Raw genomic sequence first — 27,460 nt, forward strand, 5'->3', positions numbered from 1 at the left:
TAAAACACATTCATAGAGGTAAAAGATCTCTATTGCAACATACAATCTCTTATACATAGATAGATATATATATACACATATATAGGGAGCGAGAGATACATAATTAATAGAATATAATACTACTATTATATAATTTAATATCTATTCCCGCGAAGAAATACTAAAAATGCAGAAAAATACATCTTTTTAATATAAAAATTCAACTTCTTAGTATTTGATTCGAAACTCTTGACTAAATGACTTATGTCGATAATTAAATACTTTTATTTAATCATTTCTTCTTTGTCCTGTACATCGACAAAATATTGATGATCAATTATCACTTGGCATTTCGCACGATTATAGGCGCGGCAAGAATCGAGGACGTAGAAATGACGTAAAATCTATAGAGGAAGCTTGTGCTATTTTGGATTCTCTTTCTCTTTACATCGACTATTACATCGGATGCAGATTATTGATTGACACAAGTTCAAAGTACAATATTACTTGTATAGAGCACTGATACTTAAATTTGAATTCTTTTTGTACATTTGTCAATAAATTATGAAATAATACGTATAAAAATTACAACAAAATCATATTTTTAACGTTTCCAAGCCTCAAAAGAATGTCACCTGTATACTCACAAATCAATAGATTTGTTAAACAGAAAAGTGAAATGAATAACTTTTGTTTACATTATTGCAATGTTGAGGATTAATATAAATGCAATGAATAACATGTACATGTATGATAAATGTCTAAAAATTGCAGTCTTCCGATAATTATTTTGATATATCCAATTATTGCATGTAGTTATACGCATGGTTCGACATAATTGCCAGGAAATAATCCCGTTATTCCGTCCATCACCCCCTCCCACCATCCATCGTCGTTCTTCTTGAGCACGTAAATCACAGAACTCTCTTGAAAACTTAACTCGTCCTCTTTATCCGCATAATAATCATAAATAGCCACCACTGCAATTATGTTTTTTTTTTTTTAGCACATATTAGGCTACTGATATATATTATTACTATTTTATTTTTATACATATGTATCAAATACCTTGATATTGTAACAAATAAATAAATATGAAAACAATGAAAACAGGAAAGAGATGAAACTCTACCTTTCTCAATATAATTTTTTGGCACCCATCCGGGCAGATCTTCCTCATCCGGCACAATCGGCATTATAGCACCAGAGGACGGAGTCGGTCTACCGAATTGTGGATGTTCATCCTGTTCTGGTGGAGGAGGTGGCGGTAAAGGCGGACTACTCGCGCCGCTGCTACGACTAATCTGATGCGATAATCTGTGTGGTAGAGTGTGATGTCCAGTGTATTCTGTCATGTCGCCACCTAGTCCGACCAAGGGCGAGGGTGGAGCTAGTGACACAAAATTACAATACATATTAAACAGTATAATACACGTCATTATAGAATTATATAATATTATATGTCAATATTATACATGTTATTAATATTAATTGTTTATATTATTTATCACTTACGAGGCATACTGTTATGCTGCTCTTGCGCATAGCCCGCGGTAACACTAGGCGGTGCTGGCGGTGGCGTCTGTGGATGACTCTGTAGAGGATGTACCGTTCCCACTTGTGGCACAGTATGTTGACTGATGGTGTTGGTGTGCGCATTATGATTGACGTTATGACTCGCGTGGGATGTATTGTGAGCATGCAATGGTAGAGTGCTGTATCCTGGGCCACGATCTCGTCTAGGATGGCCGAGCGGGTAGTTGGGCGCGTAGTGACTAGGAACTTGTGGTGGGGCTACCGCTGGTGGAGTCCTATATTCGCGCGAGCCTTTACTCAACGTTCCTATATAAAAAATTTTGATATTATTCACTGTATTTTTGATTCACATATGGCACACTTAACACATTGCATGTGACAAGTAGAATGGTGTAACATTTAGAAGCCGAAAGAAAGAAGAGACACACATGCAAGCAAAAAAGCAGTAAATACCTTAGCGAAATTTTTAATTTTTTTATAACCGCAACTGAAAAAGTACACCTTTACAAGTTTGTGTAGCACTCGTTCAATTTCTAACACTTATGCAGGGTGTCCCAGAATGTTCTTGGGACACCCTGTATGTACAGAATGTTTGACAATTTGTAGTGCAATTGCAAATTATTCTTATACATGACAATAGAAGAAGAAATTCACATTTTTCTATTTAGCAAAAACTGTAAAACTTACATCAAACATTCTGTACACACTGCATATATGTATATGTGTAACTCTTACCAGTTCTCACTGTCTGAGGTGGTGTAGGTGGTTTAGTAGTAGGAGCAGGTCCTACCATAGCAGCACCTAAGCCTGAACCTGTAGAAGCAGCACCTAAACTTTGAACACTGCCTTGACTACCACCTCTCTGTTTGCTTCGTGGTGTGCCACAGCTACGCACACCATGTCCAATATCATCCAAAATTGTATAATCGATGCTCTTTCTGACATATTTAATCGGTTTTTCAGGATTTGCAGGAGCGATAATTTTATACTGACGAGTTGTCATTTTGTTGGCCGTTAAGACCCCAATTTCTCTTCTGGCAACCTTCTCTTTGTGAATCATAACTGTCTGAGCAATATGATTCATCTGACTCTCCATTTCAGCGAGCTGAGATGTCTGCAGGTCTAATAGTTGAAGAAAATTGTAAGCCAGAGTATTTATTTGATACGCAACACTGGCTAAAGATTGCGTGGTGTAATTTTTAGTTTCCTCCAATGCAATTCTCTTATTTTCCGCTTGAAAATAGTTTGCCTCGCAATATTCAGCCACTCTCTCCAAATTTGTATGGCTGTCGGCCAGATTATTCCTTCCTTCAGGAATTTCTTGTCGTAGAAGTGCCGCCAATTCAGCCATGACTTCAGAATCACTGCCAACTCCTGATGACACGCAATAGGAACCTGACCCTTCTCACAGATAATACAAAAGAAATATATATACATATATCATATGCAGAGAAATTATACTATAAATAATTACCATTTTTGACGCTAAAGCACAGGAATAATTATATGAAATAAAAAGACAAGCATACGCCTATATATTTAAAAAATACTTTTATCGCTATAAAAACAATTAATCTATGTTTACAAAATTAGATTACTTCGTTTTCGAGGTGGATGCAAGGGAATATGTCAATTTTTATCAACTGATATACTTGCCACTCTCTTCTCCACGAAGGGAGTCGAAGCGAAAAATTAGATTATGACAGGGGCGGCGTCTAAAGGGATACGGAAAACAAGATGGACACTGCTAGAGGTGGTCAGAGGGATAGAGTAATGGGTAGAGTCTGCTCACGCGATAAAGGTAAGTACGTACGTATATACGTATACAAACGAGTTGAACGATCTAGAGAGATAAAGAAACGAATAAAAAAATCAACTAACGGTACTCAGCCATATTGCCATATAACTACCAGCTACTACACAGCCTCATTAATTCATAATTACCGAAACTCCCGAAATTTACACGTATAAAAAAAGCGTACAACGAGGGACAAAATGTCCGTCAAATATCGTTCGCACGATACGATCGAATCGCTGCGATATACATCGCGATACAATCGATACCGTCGTTTGTTCTTTTCCAGGACTCGAATTTCTATTTTGCATATCTTATATATATTTTTTTTATTTTGGGTGTGTTCTAAAAGCAAAAAAAATATATATATATTATATATGCATGTATATATATATATGTATGACTGTGTGATTTGGGCATTTTGAATCGGCCACGTGGTATCTAGACATTCGTATGTTCATGACTGTTGATTAAAAACAGATTCAAGATTATTTCTTGCATCCAGTTTAATATACACATTTACCTTTCTTTCATCATCTCGTGTATTATTTTTAATTCATTGTGGTTTTACACACATATGTATGTATGTATATAATAAAAGAGAGTTCCTTTTTAGCTCGGAAACAAAATCCCGAGAATTCGAATCATCTCGCAGCGATGTATCGATCGCGCAATCGAAAATTCAACGAGAGACATCAAACGCGAATTATTACAAACGATACGCGTGCCTGACGTTGCACGTGTCATACGATTTATATCAGGTAGATACACCAGGACTTTTCGATCTGTCCGAGCGCCGAGCTCTTTCGTGCACGTGATCATTTCTGCGAGAGAGACACGCCAATTCTTCCGCGTCTCTTCGCATTTCTTGCTCGCGATTCTCGATTTCGCGCGCTCGCGTTCGTATCTGCCCCCGCGTCGCATCCAGCCCCATCGTCGTCACGTCACATATACGCCGTAGGAGAGACCGAGCTGAAAATCGAAGCCGGTGGGATCTCGGTAAGTACGATTTTCCTACGGTCGCGAATTGCATCTTATCGTCGAAATTGCCACGAATTGCCCCGAAAGCCCATCGTCTCGTTTAGAAGTCACACACGGATTATTTTCGCAGGTGAAATTGAATCTCGTCGCGAAACTTGACTCTGGTCCACCCGGCGATCAATCGCCTTGGCCTCTGCACCTCCGACGATCCTTGGCTGGAAGATTTCGATTTGCGGATGACAGAATGTCCTTCAAGTGGTCGAGGCAGATAATTGTTTCGGAAAACGATTCGCGAAATAATCTCGACGTGTGAGGTACGTCTGGGAGGAATCACGACTACAAGGACTACGTGTTTCGTTCAAGTTTGGAATCGTCGAGTCTTGAACATTTATCGCGACAATGGATGATCTGCTGAAGCAATTGGAGACGTTGAAGATCAGGGGCGATTTCTGCGAAGATAATTCGTGGACGCCGTGTATAGATCTGATTCAGAGGAGCTTTGCACCACAGAAAACAATCGGGACGGAACGTCCATGCGAGGAGAAGGATTTCAGGGAATATAGGCTTGTTGTGGAGAGAAACCTGCGCAATATCAGGTCTATGCTACAGCATATCTCCAATAGTTGCAGAGAGAAGCATTTGCAGCTATGCAACGCTACAGGAACAATTAAAACATTTGGCATGAATTTGTTATTACTTATCGGTGAGCACAATGAGAGGAATATTTGGAATACAGCAGAGTGCGTCTCTATTTCCAAAGAATTACTCGCTGGCTTCTACGATCTATATTCCTGTCAAAATATCTCCCAGTTTCTATCAGAGGATAAGAATTTAATTAGCTTGTTGTTGTTGTTAAGACCCAAACTATTAAAGGATACCTGGAAAACCTATCCATCAGCTGTGGCATGTTACAGGTGGATTTTACAAGAAGCCGAAGTGAGTCTAGTTTTTTCTAATTTGGATTCTTGTATCTATTTATTCTTGTATTATTAGATTGTTTGTATATTTTGCTTCTTTTTATTCCTTTGTAGAAACCAATTTTATTTAACCACATTGGAGATGTCTTGCCAACTGCACTAATTATACTCGATGACTATTTTCCTGATAATGTAGTAATAGGCCTGGAATGTTTGTACCAGATTATACAGCATTCTTATATGGTAATTAACCAAAGTTTATTCTTATTCAGCATTTTACTATATATACATATTCATTTATTTATTTATTTATTTATTTATTTATTTACTTGATAAAATATTTCAGAAAAAAGGACTGATAGATACTGGCTATGCTAAAGCAATCTATCACACTCTGGAACTTTTATCCCGTCAGAAGGAAGTAAGATATATTATTCCTTTGTATTCTTGCATGGCTAGTCTTTTAGCTACTATTGAGCATTGGGATAATACTATAAATCTATTTGAGGTGAGTTTAATTTTATGAATATGGATCAATCCATATAAAATATCGTTGCAATTTTTATATTTGTTTTTTTTTGTAGTGGACGACGCGGGATGACGTTCTTTCCACTTTAATAGACAATATGGAATTTGAGCAGAATATCGAATTACGACACGCATATATGTCGAGTTTACCTCAATTCATTACAAATATAGGCTGTGCCAAATGGTGCGAAGCGCTCACTCGCGTACTCGCTGAATACTGTGAACATCACACAGATTTAAGAACGTTAAAGGCAACGTTGGAGGTATGATACATTTTAAAATACGATGCTCACATAATATGAGATAAGTAATGAAGCATTTGCGATCGTTTCGCATTTCTCTTAGACCGCAAAGACGTTCCTCTTGATGTTCCGCTTGCGAGTGGCAGCCCACTGTGCTCCACTTTATACCGCGTTCTTGAAATTGCATTTTGATTTGACGGAGACACCGGTGTTCGATCGTGCGATCATGCAAAATCTGGAAGATTGCATCTGCATGTTGTACCAACTATCGCCGAACGTAGGCTGTGCGGTAATGAACGATGATCGGATGCGTTCGGTACTCAGTAGTAGCTTGCCAGTGATATGCCAGGGTGGTGATATCAAGTATTTCGAATAATTTACGTGACGCGCATGCACTCGCGTATATGTATATACAGTGTATTCTACATTATAATGTGAATGCTGCTCCGATAAAAATATTTTACTTTCTCGTGTAAAACTTACATAATATATAGATAAAACGCAATAGGTACTTAGATATTTTATTTATGATGTACAAAGATCATCAATATATATAATTATTTGTAAAGTATAAACATTTTTGTTACAACATATTTATTTTAAATTGTTCGTTCTTTCCTGCGAGATACATGTAAACGAAAATCGAGTTGGAAAGAACATGTATATTTTTCAGATATTTAGGAATATATTTAGGAATATAGAGCATTTTTTCTATGTATATATTTTCTATGCATATACTTTTTCTTCAATTGAATTGCAGACAATAGTCCAATTTTTATGAATAATCGAAATATCTATATACATGTATTTACAATAATTTAAAAACTATTATGACTGCATTTAGAAAACAATGAAATAATAGTAAGTAACAATATGTTGTCTGCAAAGCTTCTACTACACACACACACACACACACACACATATATATATATATATATTTTATTATATATACATATACATATATATTATTATATGAATTATTTTGGAGGAAAAAAAATAGAATTCCATCGTTATCTTTCATGCATAAATATTGACATTTCAGATGTCAATGTATGTAATTTTTTTTTGTAAAGATAAAAATGTGATTTTCTGAACGTAATCAAAATCAAGAGATCAAGAAAGATATAAATGTCTAGCAAAGTACAGAGAATGCTTCAACTATATATACTTTATATTTTATCAAAGAAACATTTTTTGGAAATTTTATTCCGTTAATGGTCAACGCCAAATATTTAATAACAATGCACAATGCTTATCGGTGCCTCAAGTAAGAGGTAAGACGGCTTATCAGATTTCATGTAAATGATAATAGTGTTTATTAGTGATTTTTACAAATATTAATATTGCTCAATATTTTGAAGTAAGAGTATTAAAAAATAATATAGATTATCAGTGCTCCGAGTAAGAGATAATATTATAAAATTACAGACAATATCTTTGTTGAGCATCTAAAAGAGGAGATGTCAAATTCAGGACAATTTGTATTTGGCAACCCACTAAACTATTTTCCAGTTGTGTTGCAATTTTATATATCAATCATATATTTTATAAAATATAAGTATCACGAAATAAATTCGTGAGGTATCTTTATATCTGTCACTCGTTCAACTATCACCGCTCTTGTAGTACTTGTGCTATTCATGATGAACAAATTATACAGAATCGCTTATAAGTCGTCAAATACACTTCCAGGTAAACTGATGTTAAACATATATATTTGAAAAACTTTTGATTTTTAATTCCAATCTTCAATATCGAATATTAAATTCTTGGTAACATGGTACATATTTTCTCTTATAAATATATATTGAGTATATATCTATAAATAATGAAAATAAAAAATAATATAAATTATTAAAATGTTGTTAGAGACGACAATCTGTGAATCCATAAGAATTGAAACTCCCTCTTTCACAAATGCAAGAAGAAAACCATATTAGAGGCTACAAAATACTGACAAACACACCAATTTAACAGTAATGAATAATGATTCCGATGCACAGGATGACCCCAAAAATTTTAGATCGAAAAGATTTTTGAGGAGAAGATGAATAATTAAACAAAGATTTGACGCTTTTCTTCGGATTCGGTGAGTCGATATACAATGTGTAAATGTATCTAAAAAAAATTTAATCGAGTTATTTATATGCAGAAAAAATATATCAGTTTAAATTTATAATGATAATAAAACTAATATAAAGAAAGATTAATAAAAAAATAAAACTAAAAAGAATAATTTAATTTTTGTCTTTACAGGTCATCCATCGATAGCCTTCTTATTATAAAATTTTAACTTCTTTTTCGTTGAAGGTGGGTCATTGAGTCTTGAAAACAAGATACTAATTATCTCAGTCTTAAAGAGTTGTAGATTAGATGATTTAGAATTGCATTGATTTTCATCTTTATTCCCATATTCGAACAAGATAAGATGCAAGTATGTACAAATGTAGTTCCATATTTGGCGTAAAAATTTGCATAGAAGCTTCAGGCGTCGTTAGCGGCTAGCCTTATATTTCGCATTGTATACGGTTTTTTTACAATGTTTTTTTGAATAGTCTTATTGTACATAACTCTTGCGTAGTTATATGTATGTATATGAAAAATATGTAAAATCATGTTATTGGTTGCAATCATAATTATATTATTAACTAATTTTAATATCTAATAATAGTGCTTTATATAGCTTCCTTACGCAACTGTTTTTGTAACGATGGAAAACACGTAATATCTTTTATTTCTTTTTCTTACAAAGTTCAACTTATATATTTGTTGGAAAAATTCGAAGGTAAATGCTAATTATATAAAAGCTCGACCTTTCAAAAAGGAGCCAGATAATACGAGATATTGTTGTTTATTTTCTGATAAATTGCGATATGTTTTACATAAAAAGAATCATATTTTTTTTCTTATTTTTTTCAATCATCGCAAAAGTTTATGCATGTGTTGCATGCACACACATACGCGCGCGCGCGCGCGTGTATACACACACCACACACACATATATACAGGGTGAGTTTTAATGGTTGTGTCAATCTTTTTATCATACGGGAGATTACCGATCGCAATTTTAATAAATTGATTGATACATAGATGTCAGTTAATTGAATTGACCGTAACGAAGGCCGAAATATAATGTGTACAATTAAAGCAAGTTAAAAGCTGAAATTATGTAGTGTGGATTTATTATTATTATTAAAGCTACGCATTTATTATTATTATTATTAAATATATATGTTATTATATTTATTATTATTATTATTATTATTTTACTGTGATCAAATTAGAGATTTATTATTATACATATTCGATATATTAAAGCGGAAGAAATACATATTTAAAAATTCAATTCAAATTTAACAATTTAACGTTTTATGTAAAACTTTATTTCAAATTCCGCATTTATTTTTATGATAAATTTTTATTGTTTTATATGTTAAAAATATGCAGCAAAAAATTTTCTTCCTTCTTAAAATAAAATTACGCAATTGTTTCATAAGAATGTATTTCTTGTGGAACAATTGCGTGATTTTATTTCAAGAAGGCAGAAATACTACATACCTTTAGCGTATAACAATAATAAAAATTTTTATCATAAAAATAAATGCGGAATTTGAAATAAAGTTTTACATAAAACGTTAAAGTATTAAATTTGAACTGAATTTTTAAATATGTATTCTTACTGCTTTAATATATTAAATATATTATACGTAAATATGTATACGTAGCTTTAATAATAATAATAATAATAAATATAATAATATATATATTTAATAATAATAATAATAATAATAATAATAATAATAAGTGCGTAGCTTTAACAATAATAATAAATCCATACTATATAATTTCAGCTTTTCACTTGCTTTAATTGTACACATTATATTTCAGCCTTCGATACAGTCGATCCAATTAACTGACATCTATGTATCGATCAATTTATTAAAATTGCGATCGGTAATCTCCCGCATGATAAAAAGATTGACACAACCATTAAAACTCACCCTGTATATGTATATTTGTAAACGCAAGTTATGTACGAAGTGCTATTGTTATATCTTAAAACTAATTACTAATATAATTAAACTCGTAAGAACTATTTCCTAGATCTATAAAGTAACGCGCAAAATGTGCATGATTAAAAGCAATATTTTTTGCACTTTCCTTGATACTTGTATATTGACTTGAACTTTGCTTCTTATATTCAAGAAAACCCAACTCAATAATATCTACTTTTTATGTAAGCATAATATCAATATAAGTTAACACATTGCATAAAATACACATAGACATTAAGAAATGAATAGAATGAAATTTATATATTATATACATGTATATGTATATAATATATAAATTATAAGTTTTCCATGTGCGCGCGTGCGTGTTGTTTCGAACATGTGTTGTTTAAAGACTGTTATGATATATAACATAACGCATTTAGAAAATTATAACTATGTTATTATCGCAAATAACAATATTTTTCATAAAGCTGTTATATTAGAAATATAGAAAAATAAATATGGAATTATACAAATTATTTTGGAAGAAAAGAGCACTGAAATAACAGAAAGATATGTGATATTTCTTATCTCTTTTCTTTATGAAACTTATTATATATTACATACATATATATATTATATACGTATATAACAACAAAATATCTATTTTTAGTATAATGCATTTAGTATAATTAACACATATATAAAATATACGTTAACAGACATTAAGAGACAATATATATATATTCCTTGATTCTTACTTGTATCTTACTTGACCTTTGATTTCGCGATACTAATATCAGCAAGCTGTTGTTTGCTGATATTAGAATCGCCTCTTGAATCGAACTCAAAGGTCAAGTAAGATACAAGTAACAATCAAGGAAAGCACACAAAGTATTAGTTTCAGTAATGTACATTTATGCATTATGTACGCATCATTTTATAGCTCCGAGAAATACATACTAGTGTATTAATAAACAGCTTTGATATCTAACAACCGCACTTTGAATAGGATATCTAAAATTATGGGTGAATACGTTCTATTATCTTTGTTTGTCATTTAAAAAAAGATATTAAATTGAGAGCAATTAGTATTTGGCAGTTTATAATCTTTTTGTTGTGTTGTGATTTTATATATCAACTATTGAGACTCGTAAACTCTCTTTATTCACTATCTGTCGTTCGTCCAACAATGTCTCCACTCTTAATTGTGCTACTTGCGTTACTCGTGGTGTACAAATTATACAGATTTGCGTACGATAAACCACCTAATACACCTCCAAGTAAGCTGATATGAAGTTTACACATATTCGATAAACCTTTTTTATTGTTAATTCTTATTTTTTTCAATCTCCAGTATCGAATATTGAATCTCTTCTGTAATAATATATATTTTCCCTTACAAATGTGTGTGTTACTTATATTATATTGAGTACACATTACTATAACATAAATTATGAAAAAAAAAGTTTTACATATATATGTATATGTGAAACATATGTATATGTATACATATATATTATATTTTATATTGAACGAATATTCTTAATGATATAAGTAGAATCTTGATATATCTATCTTGATATCTCATATCTTGATTTTGGCTAATCATTTTTTATTTATGAGAATTCTATAATGCAGGTCTTATCAGGGTTCCCATAGGAGGATCTTACTGGTTGTTATTATGGAGAAATTACAACTACGTGCATTTGGCTATTGACTATTATGCAAGAAAACTAAAATCAAAGCTCTTCAGCTGCTATTTTGGCGATTATTTTGTAGTGATTGCAAATGATTATGTCAACATAAAGGAAATACTCTCGAGGGAAGAGTTCGACGGCCGAATTACAAACGCTGATTTTATAAAAGATCGAGCTTTCAAAAAGGAATTAGGTAATATGAGGCATTGTTATTTATTCATTTGTTCATTTCTTGTTAAATTGCGATATTTTTTGCATAAAAGGAATCTTATTTTTTTTCTTGTTTTTTTCTTTCAATATATCGCAAACATAACATTTGATGTTTACGACGTAATAGGCAGATAACGATAGACAAAACATAGATTTCTCTTAAAAACGCGCGGCAGATGATAAATAAATATTGTATTTTACAGGCATATTTTTCATCGATGGCCCAAAATGGCAAGAACAGAGGAGATTTGCTCTTCGCTATATGCGCGACTTTGGATTTGGACGACGTCATGACAAACTCGAGAGCGAGATCATGGATGAGATGACTCTGTTTCTCGACATTCTGAAAAACGGACCAATTTATGACGGAGAAAAAGTACGGCTATTCTGAGAGACATAAATACGCGAAATACCGTTCTCTCTTAACGAAGAAAGTTTTGCTTTCGCAGGAAATAATAAGAGGCAGCTTGGCGCTTTTCCCAGACGTTTTATACGCATCATCAGCTAACAACATATGGAATGTGATGTTCGGTTACAGATTCGACAGAAGCGAACACGATGTCTCACGACATCTCTGTCGCTCGGCTTTAATGATGCAAAGAGCGAATGATCCGAGCGGCGGCGCACTTTTTCAACATGCCTTCCTAAAATATTTCGGCAATGTATTTGGCTATAAAAATCATATAAAAGGAAGTTACGGGATGATAGATGTTGTCAAGGTAGGACTTTTTATCAAATAAATATTATGTATGTAAAATCTAGTTTTGTTTTTAATGAATGCTTGAATCGATATGTAAATTTTCAAAGTTTATTTAAATAATTCTAATAATTTGATTCAGAACTTTTTTATACTAAATTGAAAAGTTACAATGTGCTTATGTTTATGTGTGTGTATGTATGCGCGACTAGCTTATATATTTTATTAGATATTTATCTAAATTAATTTATTATATCAATGCGATATATAAAACTATATATATATATATATATATAGCAACTTTACTAAACGAAATTATCTCGAGCTTATTAAAATTGTTAGATATATAAAATTTATATCACATATAAAACGGAAAACTCTTATGATTACACATTTTATGTAATTTCATAGAAAGGTTTGGAGCGTCAAAAAACTACTCTTAGCAAGAACGATGATCGTGGTTTCGCCGATAATTATCTAAAAAAATTAAACGAAGATAATAAGTCACATAATTTCACGGAGGAGCAATTGATCATTTTGCTAGTTGATATGATGTTCCCTGCTTTCTCCGCAATGCCAAGCGCTATTACCCACGCTATCAAGTACTTGATGCATAATCCCAAAATTATGGAAAAAGTCCAGAGTGAAATAGACAGCGTCGTTGGGACTGGCAGATTGGTCACGTGGGGGGACAGAGTAAAGTGTGTTAATGCTGTTATGCATTTAAAGATCACGATCTTAATTTTTAAATAAAGTGCATATTGATAATCACATTTGACCTCTTATCACATATATTGAATTAATTTTGTAATAATTTATCACATTTATATATGTTATAGATTCAATGTGATAAAAAAATCATTATTATCACTTGCAGATTTTATATAACAAGAATTCTAATTAAGCTGAAATGCTGCATGTCGCAGATATTCGAAGGCATTCTTATTTTGTTTTAGTCTACCCTATACGGAAGCGGTAATCCGAGAGTCTTTGAGAATCGAAACGCTCGCCCCGCTCGGTATAATTCATAAAACCCTAAAGAAAACTACGTTAGGAGGCTACGAAATACCGGCGAATACACCGATTATCACTAACTTGGCAGCAATGAATAATGATCCTGACATGTGGGGTGACCCCGAAAACTTCAGACCAGAAAGATTTTTGAAAGAAGATGGACAATTAAGTAAAGACTTGACACTTCCCTTTGGTTTCGGTGAGTTAATATATGATAGATGTATCTAAAGTATGTAGATGTATTTGTAAAAAATTAAGTTTTTATATATATAAAAAAATAATATACATATGTTTAATGATATATATGTATGTATAAGTTTAAACTTATAATTAATTAATGCTAATATAAAAGTATAATTAAATCTTTTTTGTCTTTACAGGTCGTCGATTATGCGCAGGGGAAACTTATGCCAGATATAATATGTTTCAATCGATAGCTCTCTTACTACAAAATTTTAACTTCTTTTTCGTTGAAGGTGAACCATCGAGTCTCGAGGACAAGGTACCTGGTCTAATCATCAGTCCCAAAGAATTGTGGATACGTTTAGAATTACGTTAATTTCTATCTTCGTCTCCACACATTCGTATTAAATAAAAAACACACATGTCCAAAAGATGTCCAAAGATCATCGAGAGGACATCCAGACATAAAATATCCTTTGGCTGTCCTCTAGATATTCTATGGACGTCTTTTGGACATGTGTGTTGTTAGGGAGAGTATAACTGAAAGATATATACAAACCTTTGAGAGTAAGTTTTATGTACCAAAATAAAACAATAAAGAAAGATTATATAAATAAAGAAAATAGTAAATCAAAGTAGAATAAAATGTAAAATAGTAGAAAGATTTTTTGCAAAATGTCACGTTGATTCAAATATTACAAATTTATTTCACATGTGAGACAAAAATAATTATAATGTACATACTTTATTAAGAACAACCGATATACGCTCGAAAGACGCGCATATTAGGATATTTAGAATATTACCTATCTTTAGCTTTTTCTTTAGCTATCTTTCACTTTTCTGCTTTTCTTTCTCCCCTTATAATTATAACAAAATTTATTCGTTTCACATATTAAGATTTTATATTTATTTAATACATTGCCTTTTTTAAGTAAAAACAAAAAATTAATGAGCTTGTCTATAAACGTCATATGATCGCGTTACGAATACGCTTGAACAATGATGGCTAATATCACGCGAAAAACTGAAATATTCAAAAGCGATTTTTCTGAAAAATTTCTAAAGATTTTAGAAAGTAAACATTTCTGTCGTAAATAAAAAAATATGTAATCGGTTTTCGAGATATCTCAAAAATTTGCAATTGTGGTCTAGATTATTATAAAAATAGGAATCTTTTGTGTAGATCTGCATTGATCTAGACATTAGTTTTTATAGTAATAGCAATAATCGTTCTTGAGATAATTATATCATTAATTGTGATTAATAAAGAAGAAATAAGCTTTTTTTGCATTAGAATGATCAAGTGCAAAATTCGAAGTTGCTTACTTGCTCCATTTGCAAAGTATTTACTATTTATCGATGCTTCATAAACAGAACAAGTGTAATCTCGTATTTCGCATATGTATGTACAACTTGCATAACAATTTCGAGCACAGTTTATGACCAACTGTATCCTTTGCATCATATGTATTTATATAAATACCTCATTAATTGTACTGCAATTTTATTACAAAAACAGAATATGTATATATATATATTTATATTGTACATAACTTTTTAAACTAGGACTACATATTATAATTAATTACAAACAGATCCAAACATGATAAATCTTGTATTAATCGTTCACATAAACGAATTTCATATCTTGATATGAAAATCAAGACAATGTGTTGAGTATAAATTTATTCGCGATAATTCGAACAATGTTTTTAGGTTTTTGAATTGTTGATTCAAATATGCAAATATATGTACAGAGAAATGCATTTAGACCTGAATGTTTCCATAATTCCTAATTAAGTTCAATGTACGTATATGAATAATCTTATCGTACATAATTCTTGCATATATATATAAACAATCAAATCACGCATTTTCCTGGACATCCACGATTTATCATAATATAACGTTTCAACTTATTCGAGCATAACTTTATTCTCTATGTACCAAAACATACAGTCCAAGACATGCTAATACTGCATATTTAAATTTAGGATATTCATTCATGTATATAGTGACCATGCCAACGTATGGTAGAAAGCCTCTCGCCCGGCCGACCACATCCTTATGTGTCAACCATAGCTGACCGGGCGCGTACAAGCCTCGGTCGTCCACGGAATTGTTGTCGCCTTTCGTGAGAAACTTGACCGTATTATTCTGGTCACCCCTAGAAATTTGACGTCTTTTTTTATGTTTTATTATCAATATATTTGTATTTCATAAATCATATGAATCTTACTTTTCATGAAGCTTAAGTACTCTGTGTACAATAGGTATATCCCTGCCCTCGACTTTGAAAACAACGATCTCCCCTACTCTTACTGGCTCATCCTGGTAATTAGTAAGGAAGAGTAAATCGCCCCTGTGAAATGCAGGCTCCATGCTGCCACTGTGTGTTAAGAATTGAATGAATTAATATAAATTTATCAAGCATTTTATTCATTTTATTCTATATGGATATTTTGCAAGTTTATTGAATATAATATGCAATATAATATTTACTGTTATCAAGGTTTCTATTAATATATTTCTGTATCTTTAACAACGACAATTTCTTTAAATATTTTTTACACAACAAAACACATGTACATTATACAGGGTTTCTAAAGTGATCTATTTTGATAAAATTAAAAATATTAAAAAAAATTATACATTAGCATAATGATATGTCCATTGTACAAATTCATGTATTTATAAAAGTTCAAGTATTTTATGCCAAGTTTTATGAAGGATCTCAATTATAAACAACAGATTTGCTTGATTTAATACCATTAGATTTTTTACCTAGAATTCTATTAAATCTGAAGTGTATCATAGAAGAATTGGAGATAAAGCTGATCTTCAAAATTGTATTATTGAAATAATTCAACAGGAAACTTGCAATGTTTAAATGTATATTCTGCGAAACAATAAAGTCCTTTGAGATCTGTAGAAACATTGCAATAGTCGTCACTAATAGAAATTAATATTTAAATTAAGTCCCTAAAATATGTATTTGATTTAAATATATTTTTGTTTTAAAAAAGTATTTTATAATTCCTATTGTTTCGTAAAAATAGTCACTTTAGGAACATTCTGTACCGTCAATAAAAGTAGGTAGTATCAATTACAATCTCTCAGCTATAAGAGACAATTAAAAATTAATTCAGATACATAGACAATAGGGAGAGAGAAGCTAGGTTAGATCCAGATCTATTTCTATACCTCAACACCACCACGATAGGACTCTCGCTGCCGGTGACAACCATCAGACCCTTCCATATCATCAGAGCCGACGAGACTATCATGCCAAAGCTCAATACTTGATACAAGAACTGAAAATCAGAGAACATTGACATATAATTACCATATGCGATCTCTGGATAATGATCATCGAAGAAAAAAATTTACCTGACGTTTATTCATACGTCTCACGTCGTCGAATATTGATTGCAACATGATGACAGTTTGCGGAGATTACTGTTAATCAAAAAGATAATTCCAGTTTCGTTGATTCACAACCGGCACTCTGTATCTATCACCACAGATTACATATAAATATGTCCACCATTGGCATCAGGATTCATCACGGCTATCACCACGTCACGTAAACAATGAACAGGGAACGACGAATCGATAGAACCAGCGGAACATCCGGATTGTCAAACTTGAATCATGGAACGCAAAATTTAGATAGAAAGGCCTTCATTATTTGATTTTGATCAATTATGTAGCTGCATTCGATTGGCCAATTAGGATAAAGAAGTCTTTACCCTGATTGGTCAATGAAAGCGTCAACACAAATGTAGTTAATTAGTGCTCATTTAAATAATAATTTTACATTTACAGATATTTTTTTCAGATGACATATGAGAAACAATTCACATTGATGGTGAAAGGAAATTAAAATTTAATATTTTCATAAATGAATAAAATATAATTTTCTTTATTTTTTAGAAAAGTGCGCCAAAGAAAGTAATGTCGCATTTATTGAGGCAAGACTTAAATATATTTAATAAAATTAAATAATTCCATTTATTTCATTGATATTTTTAGTGTATTGTTTGCAAAATAGAAATCAAATGTTAGAATTTCTTTACTTTTTGTTAAAAATGAAAGAAAATTTTTAAATAATTTTCTTTTTCAATTCTCTGAGAGATAGATTATAATATTTATAATTGCTAATTATTAATAATTATTATTAATTATAATTATTAAATATATTAATAGACTATATATAACATTATAATATTTTAAATTGTCATAATTTAAAAAAAAATTATATATAAAGTACTTTATATTTGAGATATAAAAAGCAAACACAAAAGTAAATTAATAAGGTAATTATATAAGCAATGGCAGTGCATTGTAATCTTAAATAAATAATATTATCTCATTATATTTAATATTTCATTTTCATTATTTTTAACCAATTCAATACTCATTTTATAAACATTACTAATTTGCATCATAGAACGACGAACGACGAACGTTTTCATGTACAGCGATCGCTGCTTAGGGTTTCCACTAAATTGACCAATCAGGCGGTTTTATGGATAATTAGAATGTGAGCAATCGACTGAGTCGCTGTTCTTTTAGTAATTTTCTGTTTCATGGCGATGGTGTACTCGTAAAAGTTTGACTTGACGGTTGATTGACGTGTGATTTTTTTAAAGAAGTTTACAGAAAAATTTACGTTTCACACGCAGAAATAAGACTCATTTGCTCAACATTGAATGATTTCCTGGCTATATCTAATTTTCTTTTATCGGTAATAGAGTTCGAGGATGTCAAAAAAAATATTAGATATGTCCTTTGCTGGTGCGATTTTATTGCTTATTTAACTGTGCCATTTAAACTATGTTTCTACTACAAGTTGAACATTTCAAATTCAGTTACTGTTTAGTGGTCAATGTTTATTTATGTAATTGCATTTAAAAGATTCTTCTGTACAATAAGGAGACTTCTTTTCGACGAATACGTAATAATTTCCTTTATTGAGTTTGTCACTTGGCTTCAAAGTGAAAATCTTATCATTTAGGACAATGCAATCAGTTGTATTGGGAGCAGGATAAGACGGCTTGCTAAAAAAACAAATTATGACAAGTAAAATAACTATAATAGTAAAATAAAAAGAATTTCCAGATAAATGGGCCTAAGCAATGGTTATACCTTTTGAGTATACTCTCGAGAAGTGTTCTGAAAAAGAAAATCAGGTAATGTAATATTCTTTTTCTATCTTATGTACAAGTATATGTAATTTGATATATTTGATATATTTTTTTTATTTAAACAAGAATTCTCGTGAAAATTAACTCTAATCGCTAAATTGATTATAAAAAGATAGACTTACGATGGTTTTGGCATTTTAACACCAGGATATACACATGTGTCGGACATATCAGACAGATACTCTATGGATCTGCTATGTGAACATATTATGTCAATACCTAAAACAAGAATTTTGTTTGCGAAATATTAAACGATATTTTCTGTTGTCTTATGCTTTCTGTTAGTCTAATAACATTCAATATCTTTGTAAGTGAATTCATTAATTAAATATAATTAATCTCACCGCAACCTGGTTGCTTCGTTCCACCATTAATCTGCATGGTGACATGACCTATCGTGAATCCAAGCACTGATGTGTGAAGACATATTATATGTGTGGCATCTGTTTCGCAGAGTCTCTCCTTACACTTATTGTCTTTAAACAATGGAGCTGCTGGATCGGCAGCTATGATAGTGTTGACTTTGTCATGAATTGAATTTTCGATATGCTTCGCAGCGAAGCCACATACATGCGCACCAAGACTGTGACCGATAAATGTTATGTTACCCAACGGAATGTTGCAGTCCTTCACTAGTGATATAACATATCTGAAAATTCATACAAACATATAAACCAAAGACATTTTCTAACTTCTTGTTAACTTGTTTGTATACACACACACACACACACACACACACACAAATACATACATATATACATACGTACATACATATATAAATAACATAATAATTAATATACAATGCTAGATAAATGTAATATTCAAAAATTTTGTTATTAATCCATTATTTATCTAGTATTCTATATTATTATTATATGATAATATTGGAATATAATTTGGTATGACTCCGTTTAGGAAGTATTATATTTATTACATTAATTTTTTTTAACATAACATATAACATAACAAGCATACTTTGCCATAAGTTCTCCTATTTCACGAGTGTTCTTCACTGCTTCAGGATATTCCAGCAACTTCAATCCAGGTAGTCCGTTCGTGCAAGCTGCAGTAGACCAATCTAGTGAAAATACTGTGTAGCCTTTCTATAAAAACAAAGAAAATTAAATTTTTATTGAGTTTAATATTTTTACATTTTACTTTTTATATAGTATATAAAAATATATATATATTTAAAGAATAGTACAAGTTGTTTGTACATCAACAAATATATATCTATATATATTTATATATTGCATCTTGATTCCAATTTTTTGTACATACATGTAATATCTACCTGTATTAATTTCGAGGCCAAATCATAATCATTTGTCGTGTTCGCAGAGCTGATGAAACCATGGACCAGAAAGAAAATCGGTTTCGATCGATCAGTGATCAGTGCACAGCCTTCCTGTTCCCCGATATTTTTGCCCTCAGGATTAGCACTAAAAGAAACATGAATGTAAGCGGGAAATGAATTAATGACTAGAAATTCACTTGAGCTTTACCTGTTGAATAAAATTATCGACACAGATTTAGGGCCGAAGATACAAGATCCGTTAAGAGCATCGCTGATGATGGACTTAAACTCTGTAGGATGTAAATACACACATCGTACGAGAAAAATTATAAGTATCGCAGCGGTTCTCATTACGAAAAAAGTATTGCTGGATAGTGAGCAGAAACTGATCAATTAGTGAATTTTGCGATATTAAGAGCTCAACTCTTTTATACGTACATGTATGTAGGTTTTACAAAAATATTGACATTTGCAACATTATTGGCGGCTGTGTAAACTGTTTAGTTGAGTGCAGGAAATTCATATGAAAGTGTGTTTTACAATACCACAATGTAAAATGGCAAATGATTAATAAATGTTGCTACCGCGTATATATTTTTTCTCTTTGCAATTCGCTTTTATTTCTGACATTATCCGGCAATAAAAATGACGTAGTGCGGCAAATATTATTTCAAAATGATCTTGTCCTTGATATTATTGCAATACATATCTGTCCATTATATAGCACGTGTTGCATTATACGTTTCGTTTGCATTAATTTAGAATAGATATCGAAAAATTTTTATTGGCCATATTTCGTGTATTTTTTACGAAGCAGTAAAATGTCAGGATATGCAAAAATCGTGTTCGACGAAACCTTGCAAGATTGATTAAAACATGGGGTGAATAATTTTCTCTGACGGAAACTCGTTTGTGTAAAAATTTACGAAACTAATTATAGATATAAAAATTCTCGAGTATCCTTTTTTTTAATTCACTGAATCACATTGCCGAAAGCAAAATTAATGTGTAATCCATCATTTCCACTATATGTATTATAATATTAACAGTGTAATATTACACAAGAATGATTTTTCTGAAGGAATATATATTTCTGAATTTTTAAAAATAAATCCTTAGTATTAATTTCTGACCCTCTTAAATAATCCTTGATTAATACAATATCGTATTATCACAATAATTATTGAATATTTTATATATCTGTGTCTTTATAAATCTTTATTAAGCATCAAATGTAAACATAAAAGCGCAATATTTATGAAAAATTTTAAATGTAATTTTATAGTATAAACGTGTGCGCGCGATTTAATTCTTCGGTTTTATCGTTAAGTGTAGATTTAATTAATTTATTTCCAATTGAAAAACGAATGTAATATATTATTGCGTACTTATAATAATTTAAATCTTATTTAAATTTTGAATACAGACGGCTTAATCATTTTAATAATATAATTATAACAAAAATAAGTTGTATGCGAAATTGACTAGAATAGTTGATAAAGTTAAAATTATTTCACGCGCGAAAATTTAAAGTTCAAATGACTAAGGTCCATATTCTGAATCCTCTTTTATCGATAAAAGTGCCTCTAAAAGTGGCTTATAAGCCTTCTGATTGGCTATAAGCCACTTTTAGAGGCACTTTTATCGATAAAAGAGGATTCAGAATATGGACCTAAGCAAAGAAGTCTTTATACTAATTCATGAAACAAATGCTTTTAGCAGTTGTAGCAGTCAAAAACGAACGCAACTGATCATAATTAATAGGTCGTTTTTTTATAGGTATTGTTTCTTATATTGTGACGGGCAATTAAAACATAGGCAACCGGATGTCACTTCTGGATACTCGTGCATTATGGTTGAGCAGAATTGAAGAGAACAGCGATTACCAACAGTTGCTGTTCTAGCTACAATGTACACTGTGTGGCAGTTCGCATCAGCTAATAATGAGTTGACAGTTGATCGATTTTTCGACAGTACTTTATAAAATAGATACATAGAAATTAATTTTACAAAGCTCGAAATTCCTATTTCTCGAAATTATGCAAATGCCTGCATTAACGTATGTATGTATATTGCAAAAAATATTACATGTTAACCTTTGCAAATTGTAACGGATGTCCTGATATCATATGCCGAATATTCTTATATTTTATATAGATTCTTTGATTTAAAACCGATATCAATAGATTCTTTAAAATCGATTGATTTAAAATCGATTTATTTTTATTGAAATTGTTACCTACAATTTTCGAGTACAACAATTGAAATTTATTGACAGATTCAAGTTCTTCGAGCGAAGAAGTGGATAGATCATATTCTTTAATCAATTTCAAATAAATTCTAATTTTAAATTTAAAACTTTATCATGTAAAATTTATAACATTAAGAATAAGAGAAAAAGTGATAATATCTTTCTCAAGATTTGGGAATTAATCTTAGAAATATAATTTCGGAAGAATATTCGATGATTCTAAGACACCCTGTACATTTGATAATCTCATACGTATACATTCGTATATGTACAACTTTTGCGTCAGCTTACTAAATCAACTAAAAAGTCAGAGTTCGTTGCATTCATTATCATTTTATCACACAATAATGGTGATTTCGACTTCCCTGGCAAAAATGAGACGTTTGTTTGGCGTTTACATGAACGTTTGTGGAAGTTCGTCGAGAGTTTAAAAACGATTAGTAAAGAGTTTGTAGAACAAAAATTGCAACACTGCAGCGTTTAAAAGACGTTTGTACGTTATAGCGTAAACGTAAACGTTTGAAAAGTCTGAGTAAACTCTGTACACAAAGATGTATCAACGTTTACTGAACGTACTCTGAAAAATGTTACCTCAGCATTGCAAAACTTTCATGTAACATTATATAAAGAGTTTGTAGAACAAAAATTGCAACACTGCAGCGTTTGATAAGCATTCAAAACCCAACAGCGTTATGTAAGTGCTCTTACAAAGTTTGAAAAGCATATAAACTCTCAGAAAACCCTCACTCAACGGTTGTTAACGCTTTATAAAGTTTCTTATTTTCGCCAGGGTTATGTAAACACATGAATCAAATTTACATCAGTTGAAATAAATAATAAATTCTGCAGTGAAGAAAATAAATATAATTATTTCTAGCTCCAGAACATCCCAGGAAAATTATATTATTCGAGTGCAACAATAACACGTGTTGCTATTAGATGGTTATCGACAGCAGATTCTGTCATAGGTAAGAATATAGCTTTTACGTTTGAAGAAAAAAGAGCATTGATTGAAAATAATTTTATTTCTTTCCCATGTATAAATGTATTAATAATACATGTATGAATATTAATAATATATGGCCTATGTTCCAAAATTCACTGCCAGCGCTGAAAATATATAATATACGTAACGTGAACTATAGATTTTCAGGGCTGGCAGTGAATTTTGGAACACGCCCATGAATACAGCTGTCAAGGAGACACTGAGGATCAATCAGGTTTAAAAAATCTTTACTCCTTTTATCCTGATTGGTCAATCAAACGCTTCAAAGTGTCAGTAAATATTCACCAACCAAATCTGGCAGTATGAGCTAAAAAACATAAGCTCCTTGCCATCAAAAACAAGAAAAAGATTAAACCTGTTGCTGGCTCGAATATACTGATCGCCTTTCAGATCAGAAGTGGCCACTTAAACTAAAGGAAGAAGAAGAAGAAGACAAGAAAAAGAAGAAGCGTTCTCAGTGTCTCCTTGACTGCAGCCTACATGTTATAAAAGTATTACAACTTTCACATATTATGGTAACGTTTCCTTTATTTAATTCTTAATTGGAATATATAAATTTGTGCTACAAGATTACAAATATTAAAGAAACCTGTAGATCTTGGATGTATTATATTTATATATATTTCTTTAAGTACAAATTATTAATGTAATTTCAGCATCTTCTAAAGAAAGAAAAGGAGCAGCTAACATACAAACAAATATGAGTGACGATGTTCTTTTGAAAGAGGTATTGAGCATTATCTTGTTTTTTTAGAATTTTTAATTTTTGTCAAGTTCTGTATTAATTGATCAGAATTAATTAAAATTATTAATTATATATATAAAAATAGGTTGGAGATAGCGGTATAATAATTTTAAACCGACCTAAAGCATTGAATGCCTTAAATTTGTCCATGGTTCAAAAGATTTATCCTATTCTTAAAGAATGGGAATCTTCGAAGAAACTAGTAATAATAGAGGGTGCGGGTGAAAAAGCATTTTGTGCAGGTGGCGATATCAAAGCACTCGTTTTAGAAAAAAGGACAAACACTTTGGGTGCAGAATTTTTCAGAAACGAATACACGTAAGTTGTAAAACAGTATCTATCTAAACACAAAAATTAGCATTTTATATATATTATTTATACTGGGTATATTTGTAAAAATCGGGACGAAATGGATATAATTTGTTAATAAAGTTAGATAACTAAAAAAAAGTTCATATAAATCTATGTTATAAAAATGCTTTATTAAAGAGGTACAAACTTTCAAAAATAAGCGAGCAAAATTTTTATAATTTTATTAGAGTTTTAAATATTAGATGTGACCACTGATTGAACCAAAATAACTCTTTTTTGTTATTATTTAAAGTCTGAGCTATACATTCTTTAGACTTCTATTACATATTTGCTTCTGTTAAACTTTAATTTGTTCAATGTAATGTAATAATAATGTAAATAAAATAATTTTAATGTTTGTGAATTATTGTGATTTCATTTTTGCAATTACAATGAATAACTACTTTTCTTCATTATGCAATATATATGTGCAACTCCATCTAACAAGTTATAAAAACAATTTTACTCGTTTATTTTCCAAATTATATAATTAAGTTCTTTAATTAAGCATTTTCGGACATAATATTGGATATTGATATTAACTTTTTTCACCTATTTGATTTCATTAATATATACAATACAATTATATGATACAATACAAATATATAAATACAATTTGATCCTAACTTTTATTCTGTACATTTGTAAAGTTATTTTTTTCTCTTTTTTTATAGTCTGAATTATTTGATTGGAACATATAATAAACCTTATATCGCTATAATTAATGGGATAACAATGGGAGGTGGCGTTGGATTATCTGTACATGGCAAATACAGAATCGCTACGGAAAAAACACTTTTTGCTATGCCCGAAACGGCGATAGGATTATTTCCTGATGTCGGCGGGAGTTATTTTTTGTCCAAATTGAAAGGAAAATTAGGTGTCTACCTAGGACTGACAGGACATAGATTAAAAGGTAAATTACTAGTTGAGACATTAAGTAAAACGTACACATGTACATATAAAAATATATTTTTAGGTATCGACGTACTTCTCGCTGGAATTGCAACGCACTTTGTCCCGTCGGAGAAACTCGCGGATTTAAAACACGACTTGTTAGCATTGCAAAACACCGGCATAATCGAAGAGATCTTAAATAAATATCAACCGAAATTAAATCATGAATTCAGTTTGGCGCCTCACATGTCAAAAATAGAAAATTATTTCTCTGCTCCGTCTGTCGAAGAAATAATTGAGAGGTAAAGCATAAACACTCGTCAATTTAAAGTTAATATTTTTTAATTAATAATCTAGGAAATATAATTTTTTTGCAAAGACTAAAGAAAGATAATTCAGAATGGGCCCAGAAGACTATAGACATACTGCTCCAGATGTCTCCATCTTCTCTCAAAATTGCTAAAAAAGCAATCGATGAAGCAAATGGAAAATCATTAGCAGAGTGTTTAGAGATCGAATATAGATTGGCATGTAGTGCTCTGCAAGAAGGCAGTGATTTCTACGAAGGTAATTAAATAAAGTTTCATTTGCATTTAGCAAGTTTCTTCCTTGTTCTTAGATTCATATCTCTTTTTAGGTGTCAGAGCTCTCCTGATCGATAAAGACCAAAAACCGGTATGGAAGCCGTCGTCCTTGGCCTATGTTACTGATGAATATATAAATAAACAATTTGCAAGACTTCCTGCAGAAAAAGAATTAAAATTATGCGCTAGCAAACTGTGAGAAAAAAACTTTATTATGAATGTTGTTACGAAGCTTTACTATGAATGTTGTTATGAAAAGAATAGTGTTTATAAAATTTTTTATTTTCTTATTTTATATGGGTTATAAGATTTTATTAAAATTATTGATGTATGTGTAATGTTCTTTTTTTTCTTATTCAATTTTCTATATTTTTTTATAATAGATTTATAAATAAATTTATCAAATTATTATTTGTCTAAACAAATGACATATACAACTATGTAAAATATAGAACAACATATTTTATTTATATAAAATAATGAAGGAAACATAAGTACTTACAACTAAGTACTATCATGTAAAAAATATGTATTCTCATGTTTTAATTTTAATTTTTATTTTGGAAGCAATTCTTTTTTTGTAGGATTTATTTATATAAATTAAATTCATCAAATTATCAAAATTTGATTAATCCTATTTACATATTTATGTGAAATTTTAACTTTAATGATAAATTAATTTACAGACAATATATAACTGTCAAGATTGTTCTATAACATGTAGCACATAATTTATGTATATATATATATATATATATATATATATATATATATATATATATATATATATATATATAAATTATAACCGAGCATTAAAAATGACATGTTAAAAATGTGTGTATATGTATATACACACATATATATACACACGTATATATACACACGTTATTTTTTAATTAATATAACTCGGTTATAATTGAGATATATGCAATTTCACCATTTCCTATCTAAAAAAAAACAATACAATTAAACAATTTAAATTATTTTAATGAAATTTTTTACTATTGCGAAAAAAATTGATGACTTGTATTCTGCATTTCCTGAATAATAAATTTCAAAAAATATACAAAATATTGGCACAATACAAATAGAAGACTATAGAAGTAAAAATCAAATATAAAGGTATATATAACACCAGCAATTAAATATAAAATATCATTCAGTAGTGTCACACATTCATTGATGATACTATTAATTTCATAAATTATTCACACAAGAAACAAAATGAGAATATTAAATCAACCTGACTTGCAAAAAGTACGTATTACATTTTTCAATTTTCTAGATGCCATAAAACATGAGATAACTATTCACCGTTAAATATAACATTACTGATCAA

General features: G+C 30.7%; 6 protein-coding genes and 1 long non-coding RNA gene across 22 annotated transcripts; 4 read left to right on the plus strand and 3 right to left on the minus strand.

Annotated features, from left to right (window-relative positions):
- Positions 1-13: 13 nt before the first annotated feature.
- Abi (tyrosine kinase Abl) lies at positions 14-3,545 on the minus strand. Of its 5 annotated transcripts, none has more exons than XM_083084245.1 (5): positions 3,397-3,545; positions 2,251-2,916; positions 1,495-1,821; positions 1,112-1,369; positions 14-959 (listed from the first exon to the last, which is right to left on the minus strand). In XM_083084245.1, exons 1-5 carry the CDS (start codon positions 3,407-3,409, stop codon positions 796-798), a joined length of 1,428 nt encoding a protein of 475 aa, XP_082940371.1. In that variant the 5' UTR covers positions 3,410-3,545; the 3' UTR covers positions 14-795. The 5 variants fall into 5 exon arrangements, with proteins under 5 accessions (XP_082940371.1, XP_082940375.1, XP_082940372.1 ...); XM_083084249.1 differs by having other exon boundaries at positions 3,460-3,478; XM_083084246.1 differs by lacking the exon at positions 3,397-3,545 and adding an exon at positions 3,175-3,389 and having other exon boundaries at positions 2,251-2,919.
- LOC145962857 (TELO2-interacting protein 2) lies at positions 3,234-6,553 on the plus strand. Of its 2 annotated transcripts, none has more exons than XM_083084251.1 (6): positions 3,234-3,316; positions 4,422-5,227; positions 5,323-5,451; positions 5,555-5,716; positions 5,793-5,999; positions 6,082-6,553. In XM_083084251.1, exons 2-6 carry the CDS (start codon positions 4,691-4,693, stop codon positions 6,352-6,354), a joined length of 1,308 nt encoding a protein of 435 aa, XP_082940377.1. In that variant the 5' UTR covers positions 3,234-3,316; positions 4,422-4,690; the 3' UTR covers positions 6,355-6,553. The 2 variants fall into 2 exon arrangements, with proteins under 2 accessions (XP_082940377.1, XP_082940376.1); XM_083084250.1 differs by lacking the exon at positions 3,234-3,316 and adding an exon at positions 3,995-4,309.
- A 4,319-nt stretch (positions 6,554-10,872) lies between these two features.
- On the plus strand, positions 10,873-15,449 carry Cyp304a1 (Probable cytochrome P450 304a1). Of its 2 annotated transcripts, none has more exons than XM_083083762.1 (7): positions 10,873-11,256; positions 11,615-11,866; positions 12,087-12,259; positions 12,333-12,602; positions 12,992-13,281; positions 13,537-13,793; positions 13,975-15,449. In XM_083083762.1, exons 1-7 carry the CDS (start codon positions 11,166-11,168, stop codon positions 14,151-14,153), a joined length of 1,512 nt encoding a protein of 503 aa, XP_082939888.1. In that variant the 5' UTR covers positions 10,873-11,165; the 3' UTR covers positions 14,154-15,449. The 2 variants fall into 2 exon arrangements, with proteins under 2 accessions (XP_082939888.1, XP_082939889.1); XM_083083763.1 differs by having other exon boundaries at positions 10,887-11,002.
- On the minus strand, positions 14,673-17,408 carry Twr (signal peptidase complex catalytic subunit SEC11 homolog C twr). 2 transcript variants are annotated; one of them, XM_083083764.1, is made up of 4 exons: positions 17,171-17,408; positions 16,985-17,094; positions 16,020-16,169; positions 14,673-15,962 (listed from the first exon to the last, which is right to left on the minus strand). In XM_083083764.1, the coding sequence occupies exons 1-4, from the start codon at positions 17,216-17,218 to the stop codon at positions 15,713-15,715; spliced, it is 558 nt and encodes a 185-aa protein (XP_082939890.1). In that variant the 5' UTR covers positions 17,219-17,408; the 3' UTR covers positions 14,673-15,712. The 2 variants fall into 2 exon arrangements, with proteins under 2 accessions (XP_082939890.1, XP_082939891.1); XM_083083765.1 differs by having other exon boundaries at positions 14,673-15,947; positions 17,171-17,403.
- A 971-nt stretch (positions 17,409-18,379) lies between these two features.
- LOC145962575 (uncharacterized) lies at positions 18,380-21,010 on the plus strand. Its single transcript, XR_014435881.1, has 4 exons — positions 18,380-18,580; positions 18,801-18,975; positions 20,332-20,449; positions 20,521-21,010. It is a non-coding gene; the product is annotated as an uncharacterized LOC145962575 (long non-coding RNA).
- Positions 18,571-20,891, minus strand: LOC145962574 (phospholipase A1-like). 2 transcript variants are annotated; one of them, XM_083083766.1, is made up of 7 exons: positions 20,496-20,891; positions 20,285-20,432; positions 19,966-20,093; positions 19,335-19,639; positions 19,113-19,209; positions 18,932-18,958; positions 18,571-18,843 (listed from the first exon to the last, which is right to left on the minus strand). In XM_083083766.1, the coding sequence occupies exons 1-7, from the start codon at positions 20,636-20,638 to the stop codon at positions 18,669-18,671; spliced, it is 1,023 nt and encodes a 340-aa protein (XP_082939892.1). In that variant the 5' UTR covers positions 20,639-20,891; the 3' UTR covers positions 18,571-18,668. The 2 variants fall into 2 exon arrangements, with proteins under 2 accessions (XP_082939892.1, XP_082939893.1); XM_083083767.1 differs by having other exon boundaries at positions 18,932-18,955; positions 20,496-20,887.
- A 1,070-nt stretch (positions 21,011-22,080) lies between the features above and the next one.
- On the plus strand, positions 22,081-26,459 carry Hibch (3-hydroxyisobutyryl-CoA hydrolase). Of its 8 annotated transcripts, none has more exons than XM_083085248.1 (9): positions 22,082-22,350; positions 23,416-23,506; positions 23,684-24,059; positions 24,201-24,271; positions 24,375-24,607; positions 25,315-25,556; positions 25,620-25,839; positions 25,917-26,104; positions 26,175-26,459. In XM_083085248.1, the coding sequence occupies exons 4-9, from the start codon at positions 24,245-24,247 to the stop codon at positions 26,318-26,320; spliced, it is 1,056 nt and encodes a 351-aa protein (XP_082941374.1). In that variant the 5' UTR covers positions 22,082-22,350; positions 23,416-23,506; positions 23,684-24,059; positions 24,201-24,244; the 3' UTR covers positions 26,321-26,459. The 8 variants fall into 8 exon arrangements, with proteins under 8 accessions (XP_082941369.1, XP_082941374.1, XP_082941373.1 ...); XM_083085247.1 differs by having other exon boundaries at positions 22,082-22,346; XM_083085250.1 differs by lacking the exon at positions 22,082-22,350 and adding an exon at positions 22,935-23,232 and having other exon boundaries at positions 23,684-24,035.
- Positions 26,460-27,460: the final 1,001 nt, after the last annotated feature.

Source organism: Camponotus vicinus, unplaced genomic scaffold, assembly GCF_025532165.1.
Source record: "Camponotus vicinus isolate PSW18456_S1 unplaced genomic scaffold, iyCamVici1.0 SCAF_12, whole genome shotgun sequence".
In the NCBI taxonomy this organism is placed as follows: domain Eukaryota; kingdom Metazoa; phylum Arthropoda; class Insecta; order Hymenoptera; family Formicidae; genus Camponotus; species Camponotus vicinus.

Bases quoted from the DNA above. Each gene is read 5' to 3' on its own strand.
- LOC145962857 (XM_083084251.1), top strand. From the start codon at position 4,691: ATGGATGATCTGCTGAAGCAATTGGAGACGTTGAAGATCAGGGGCGAT. The intron at 5,717-5,792 runs GTGAGTTTAATT...TTTTTTTTGTAG, and splicing joins ATACTATAAATCTATTTGAG to TGGACGACGCGGGATGACGT. The intron at 6,000-6,081 runs GTATGATACATT...CATTTCTCTTAG, and splicing joins CGTTAAAGGCAACGTTGGAG to ACCGCAAAGACGTTCCTCTT.
- Cyp304a1 (XM_083083762.1), top strand. From the start codon at position 11,166: ATGTCTCCACTCTTAATTGTGCTACTTGCGTTACTCGTGGTGTACAAA. The intron at 12,260-12,332 runs GTACGGCTATTC...TTGCTTTCGCAG, and splicing joins CAATTTATGACGGAGAAAAA to GAAATAATAAGAGGCAGCTT. The intron at 13,794-13,974 runs GTGAGTTAATAT...TTGTCTTTACAG, and splicing joins GACACTTCCCTTTGGTTTCG to GTCGTCGATTATGCGCAGGG.
- Hibch (XM_083085242.1), top strand. From the start codon at position 22,805: ATGTACAACTTTTGCGTCAGCTTACTAAATCAACTAAAAAGTCAGAGT. The intron at 22,889-23,415 runs GTGATTTCGACT...AATTATTTCTAG, and splicing joins CATTTTATCACACAATAATG to CTCCAGAACATCCCAGGAAA. The intron at 26,105-26,174 runs GTAATTAAATAA...ATCTCTTTTTAG, and splicing joins AGGCAGTGATTTCTACGAAG to GTGTCAGAGCTCTCCTGATC.
- LOC145962574 (XM_083083766.1), bottom strand. From the start codon at position 20,638: ATGAGAACCGCTGCGATACTTATAATTTTTCTCGTACGATGTGTGTAT. The intron at 20,433-20,495 runs GTAAAGCTCAAG...TGTTTCTTTTAG, and splicing joins TCGATAATTTTATTCAACAG to TGCTAATCCTGAGGGCAAAA. The intron at 20,094-20,284 runs GTAGATATTACA...TTGTTTTTATAG, and splicing joins TGGCCTCGAAATTAATACAG to AAAGGCTACACAGTATTTTC.
- Abi (XM_083084245.1), bottom strand. The intron at 1,822-2,250 runs GTAAGAGTTACA...TTTTTTATATAG, and splicing joins ACCTCAGACAGTGAGAACTG to GAACGTTGAGTAAAGGCTCG. The intron at 960-1,111 runs GTAGAGTTTCAT...ACATAATTGCAG, and splicing joins AAAAAATTATATTGAGAAAG to TGGTGGCTATTTATGATTAT.
- Twr (XM_083083764.1), bottom strand. From the start codon at position 17,218: ATGTTGCAATCAATATTCGACGACGTGAGACGTATGAATAAACGTCAG. The intron at 16,170-16,984 runs GTATAGAAATAG...CTTAACACACAG, and splicing joins CCTATCGTGGTGGTGTTGAG to TGGCAGCATGGAGCCTGCAT. The intron at 15,963-16,019 runs GTAAGATTCATA...ACATAAAAAAAG, and splicing joins GTACTTAAGCTTCATGAAAA to ACGTCAAATTTCTAGGGGTG.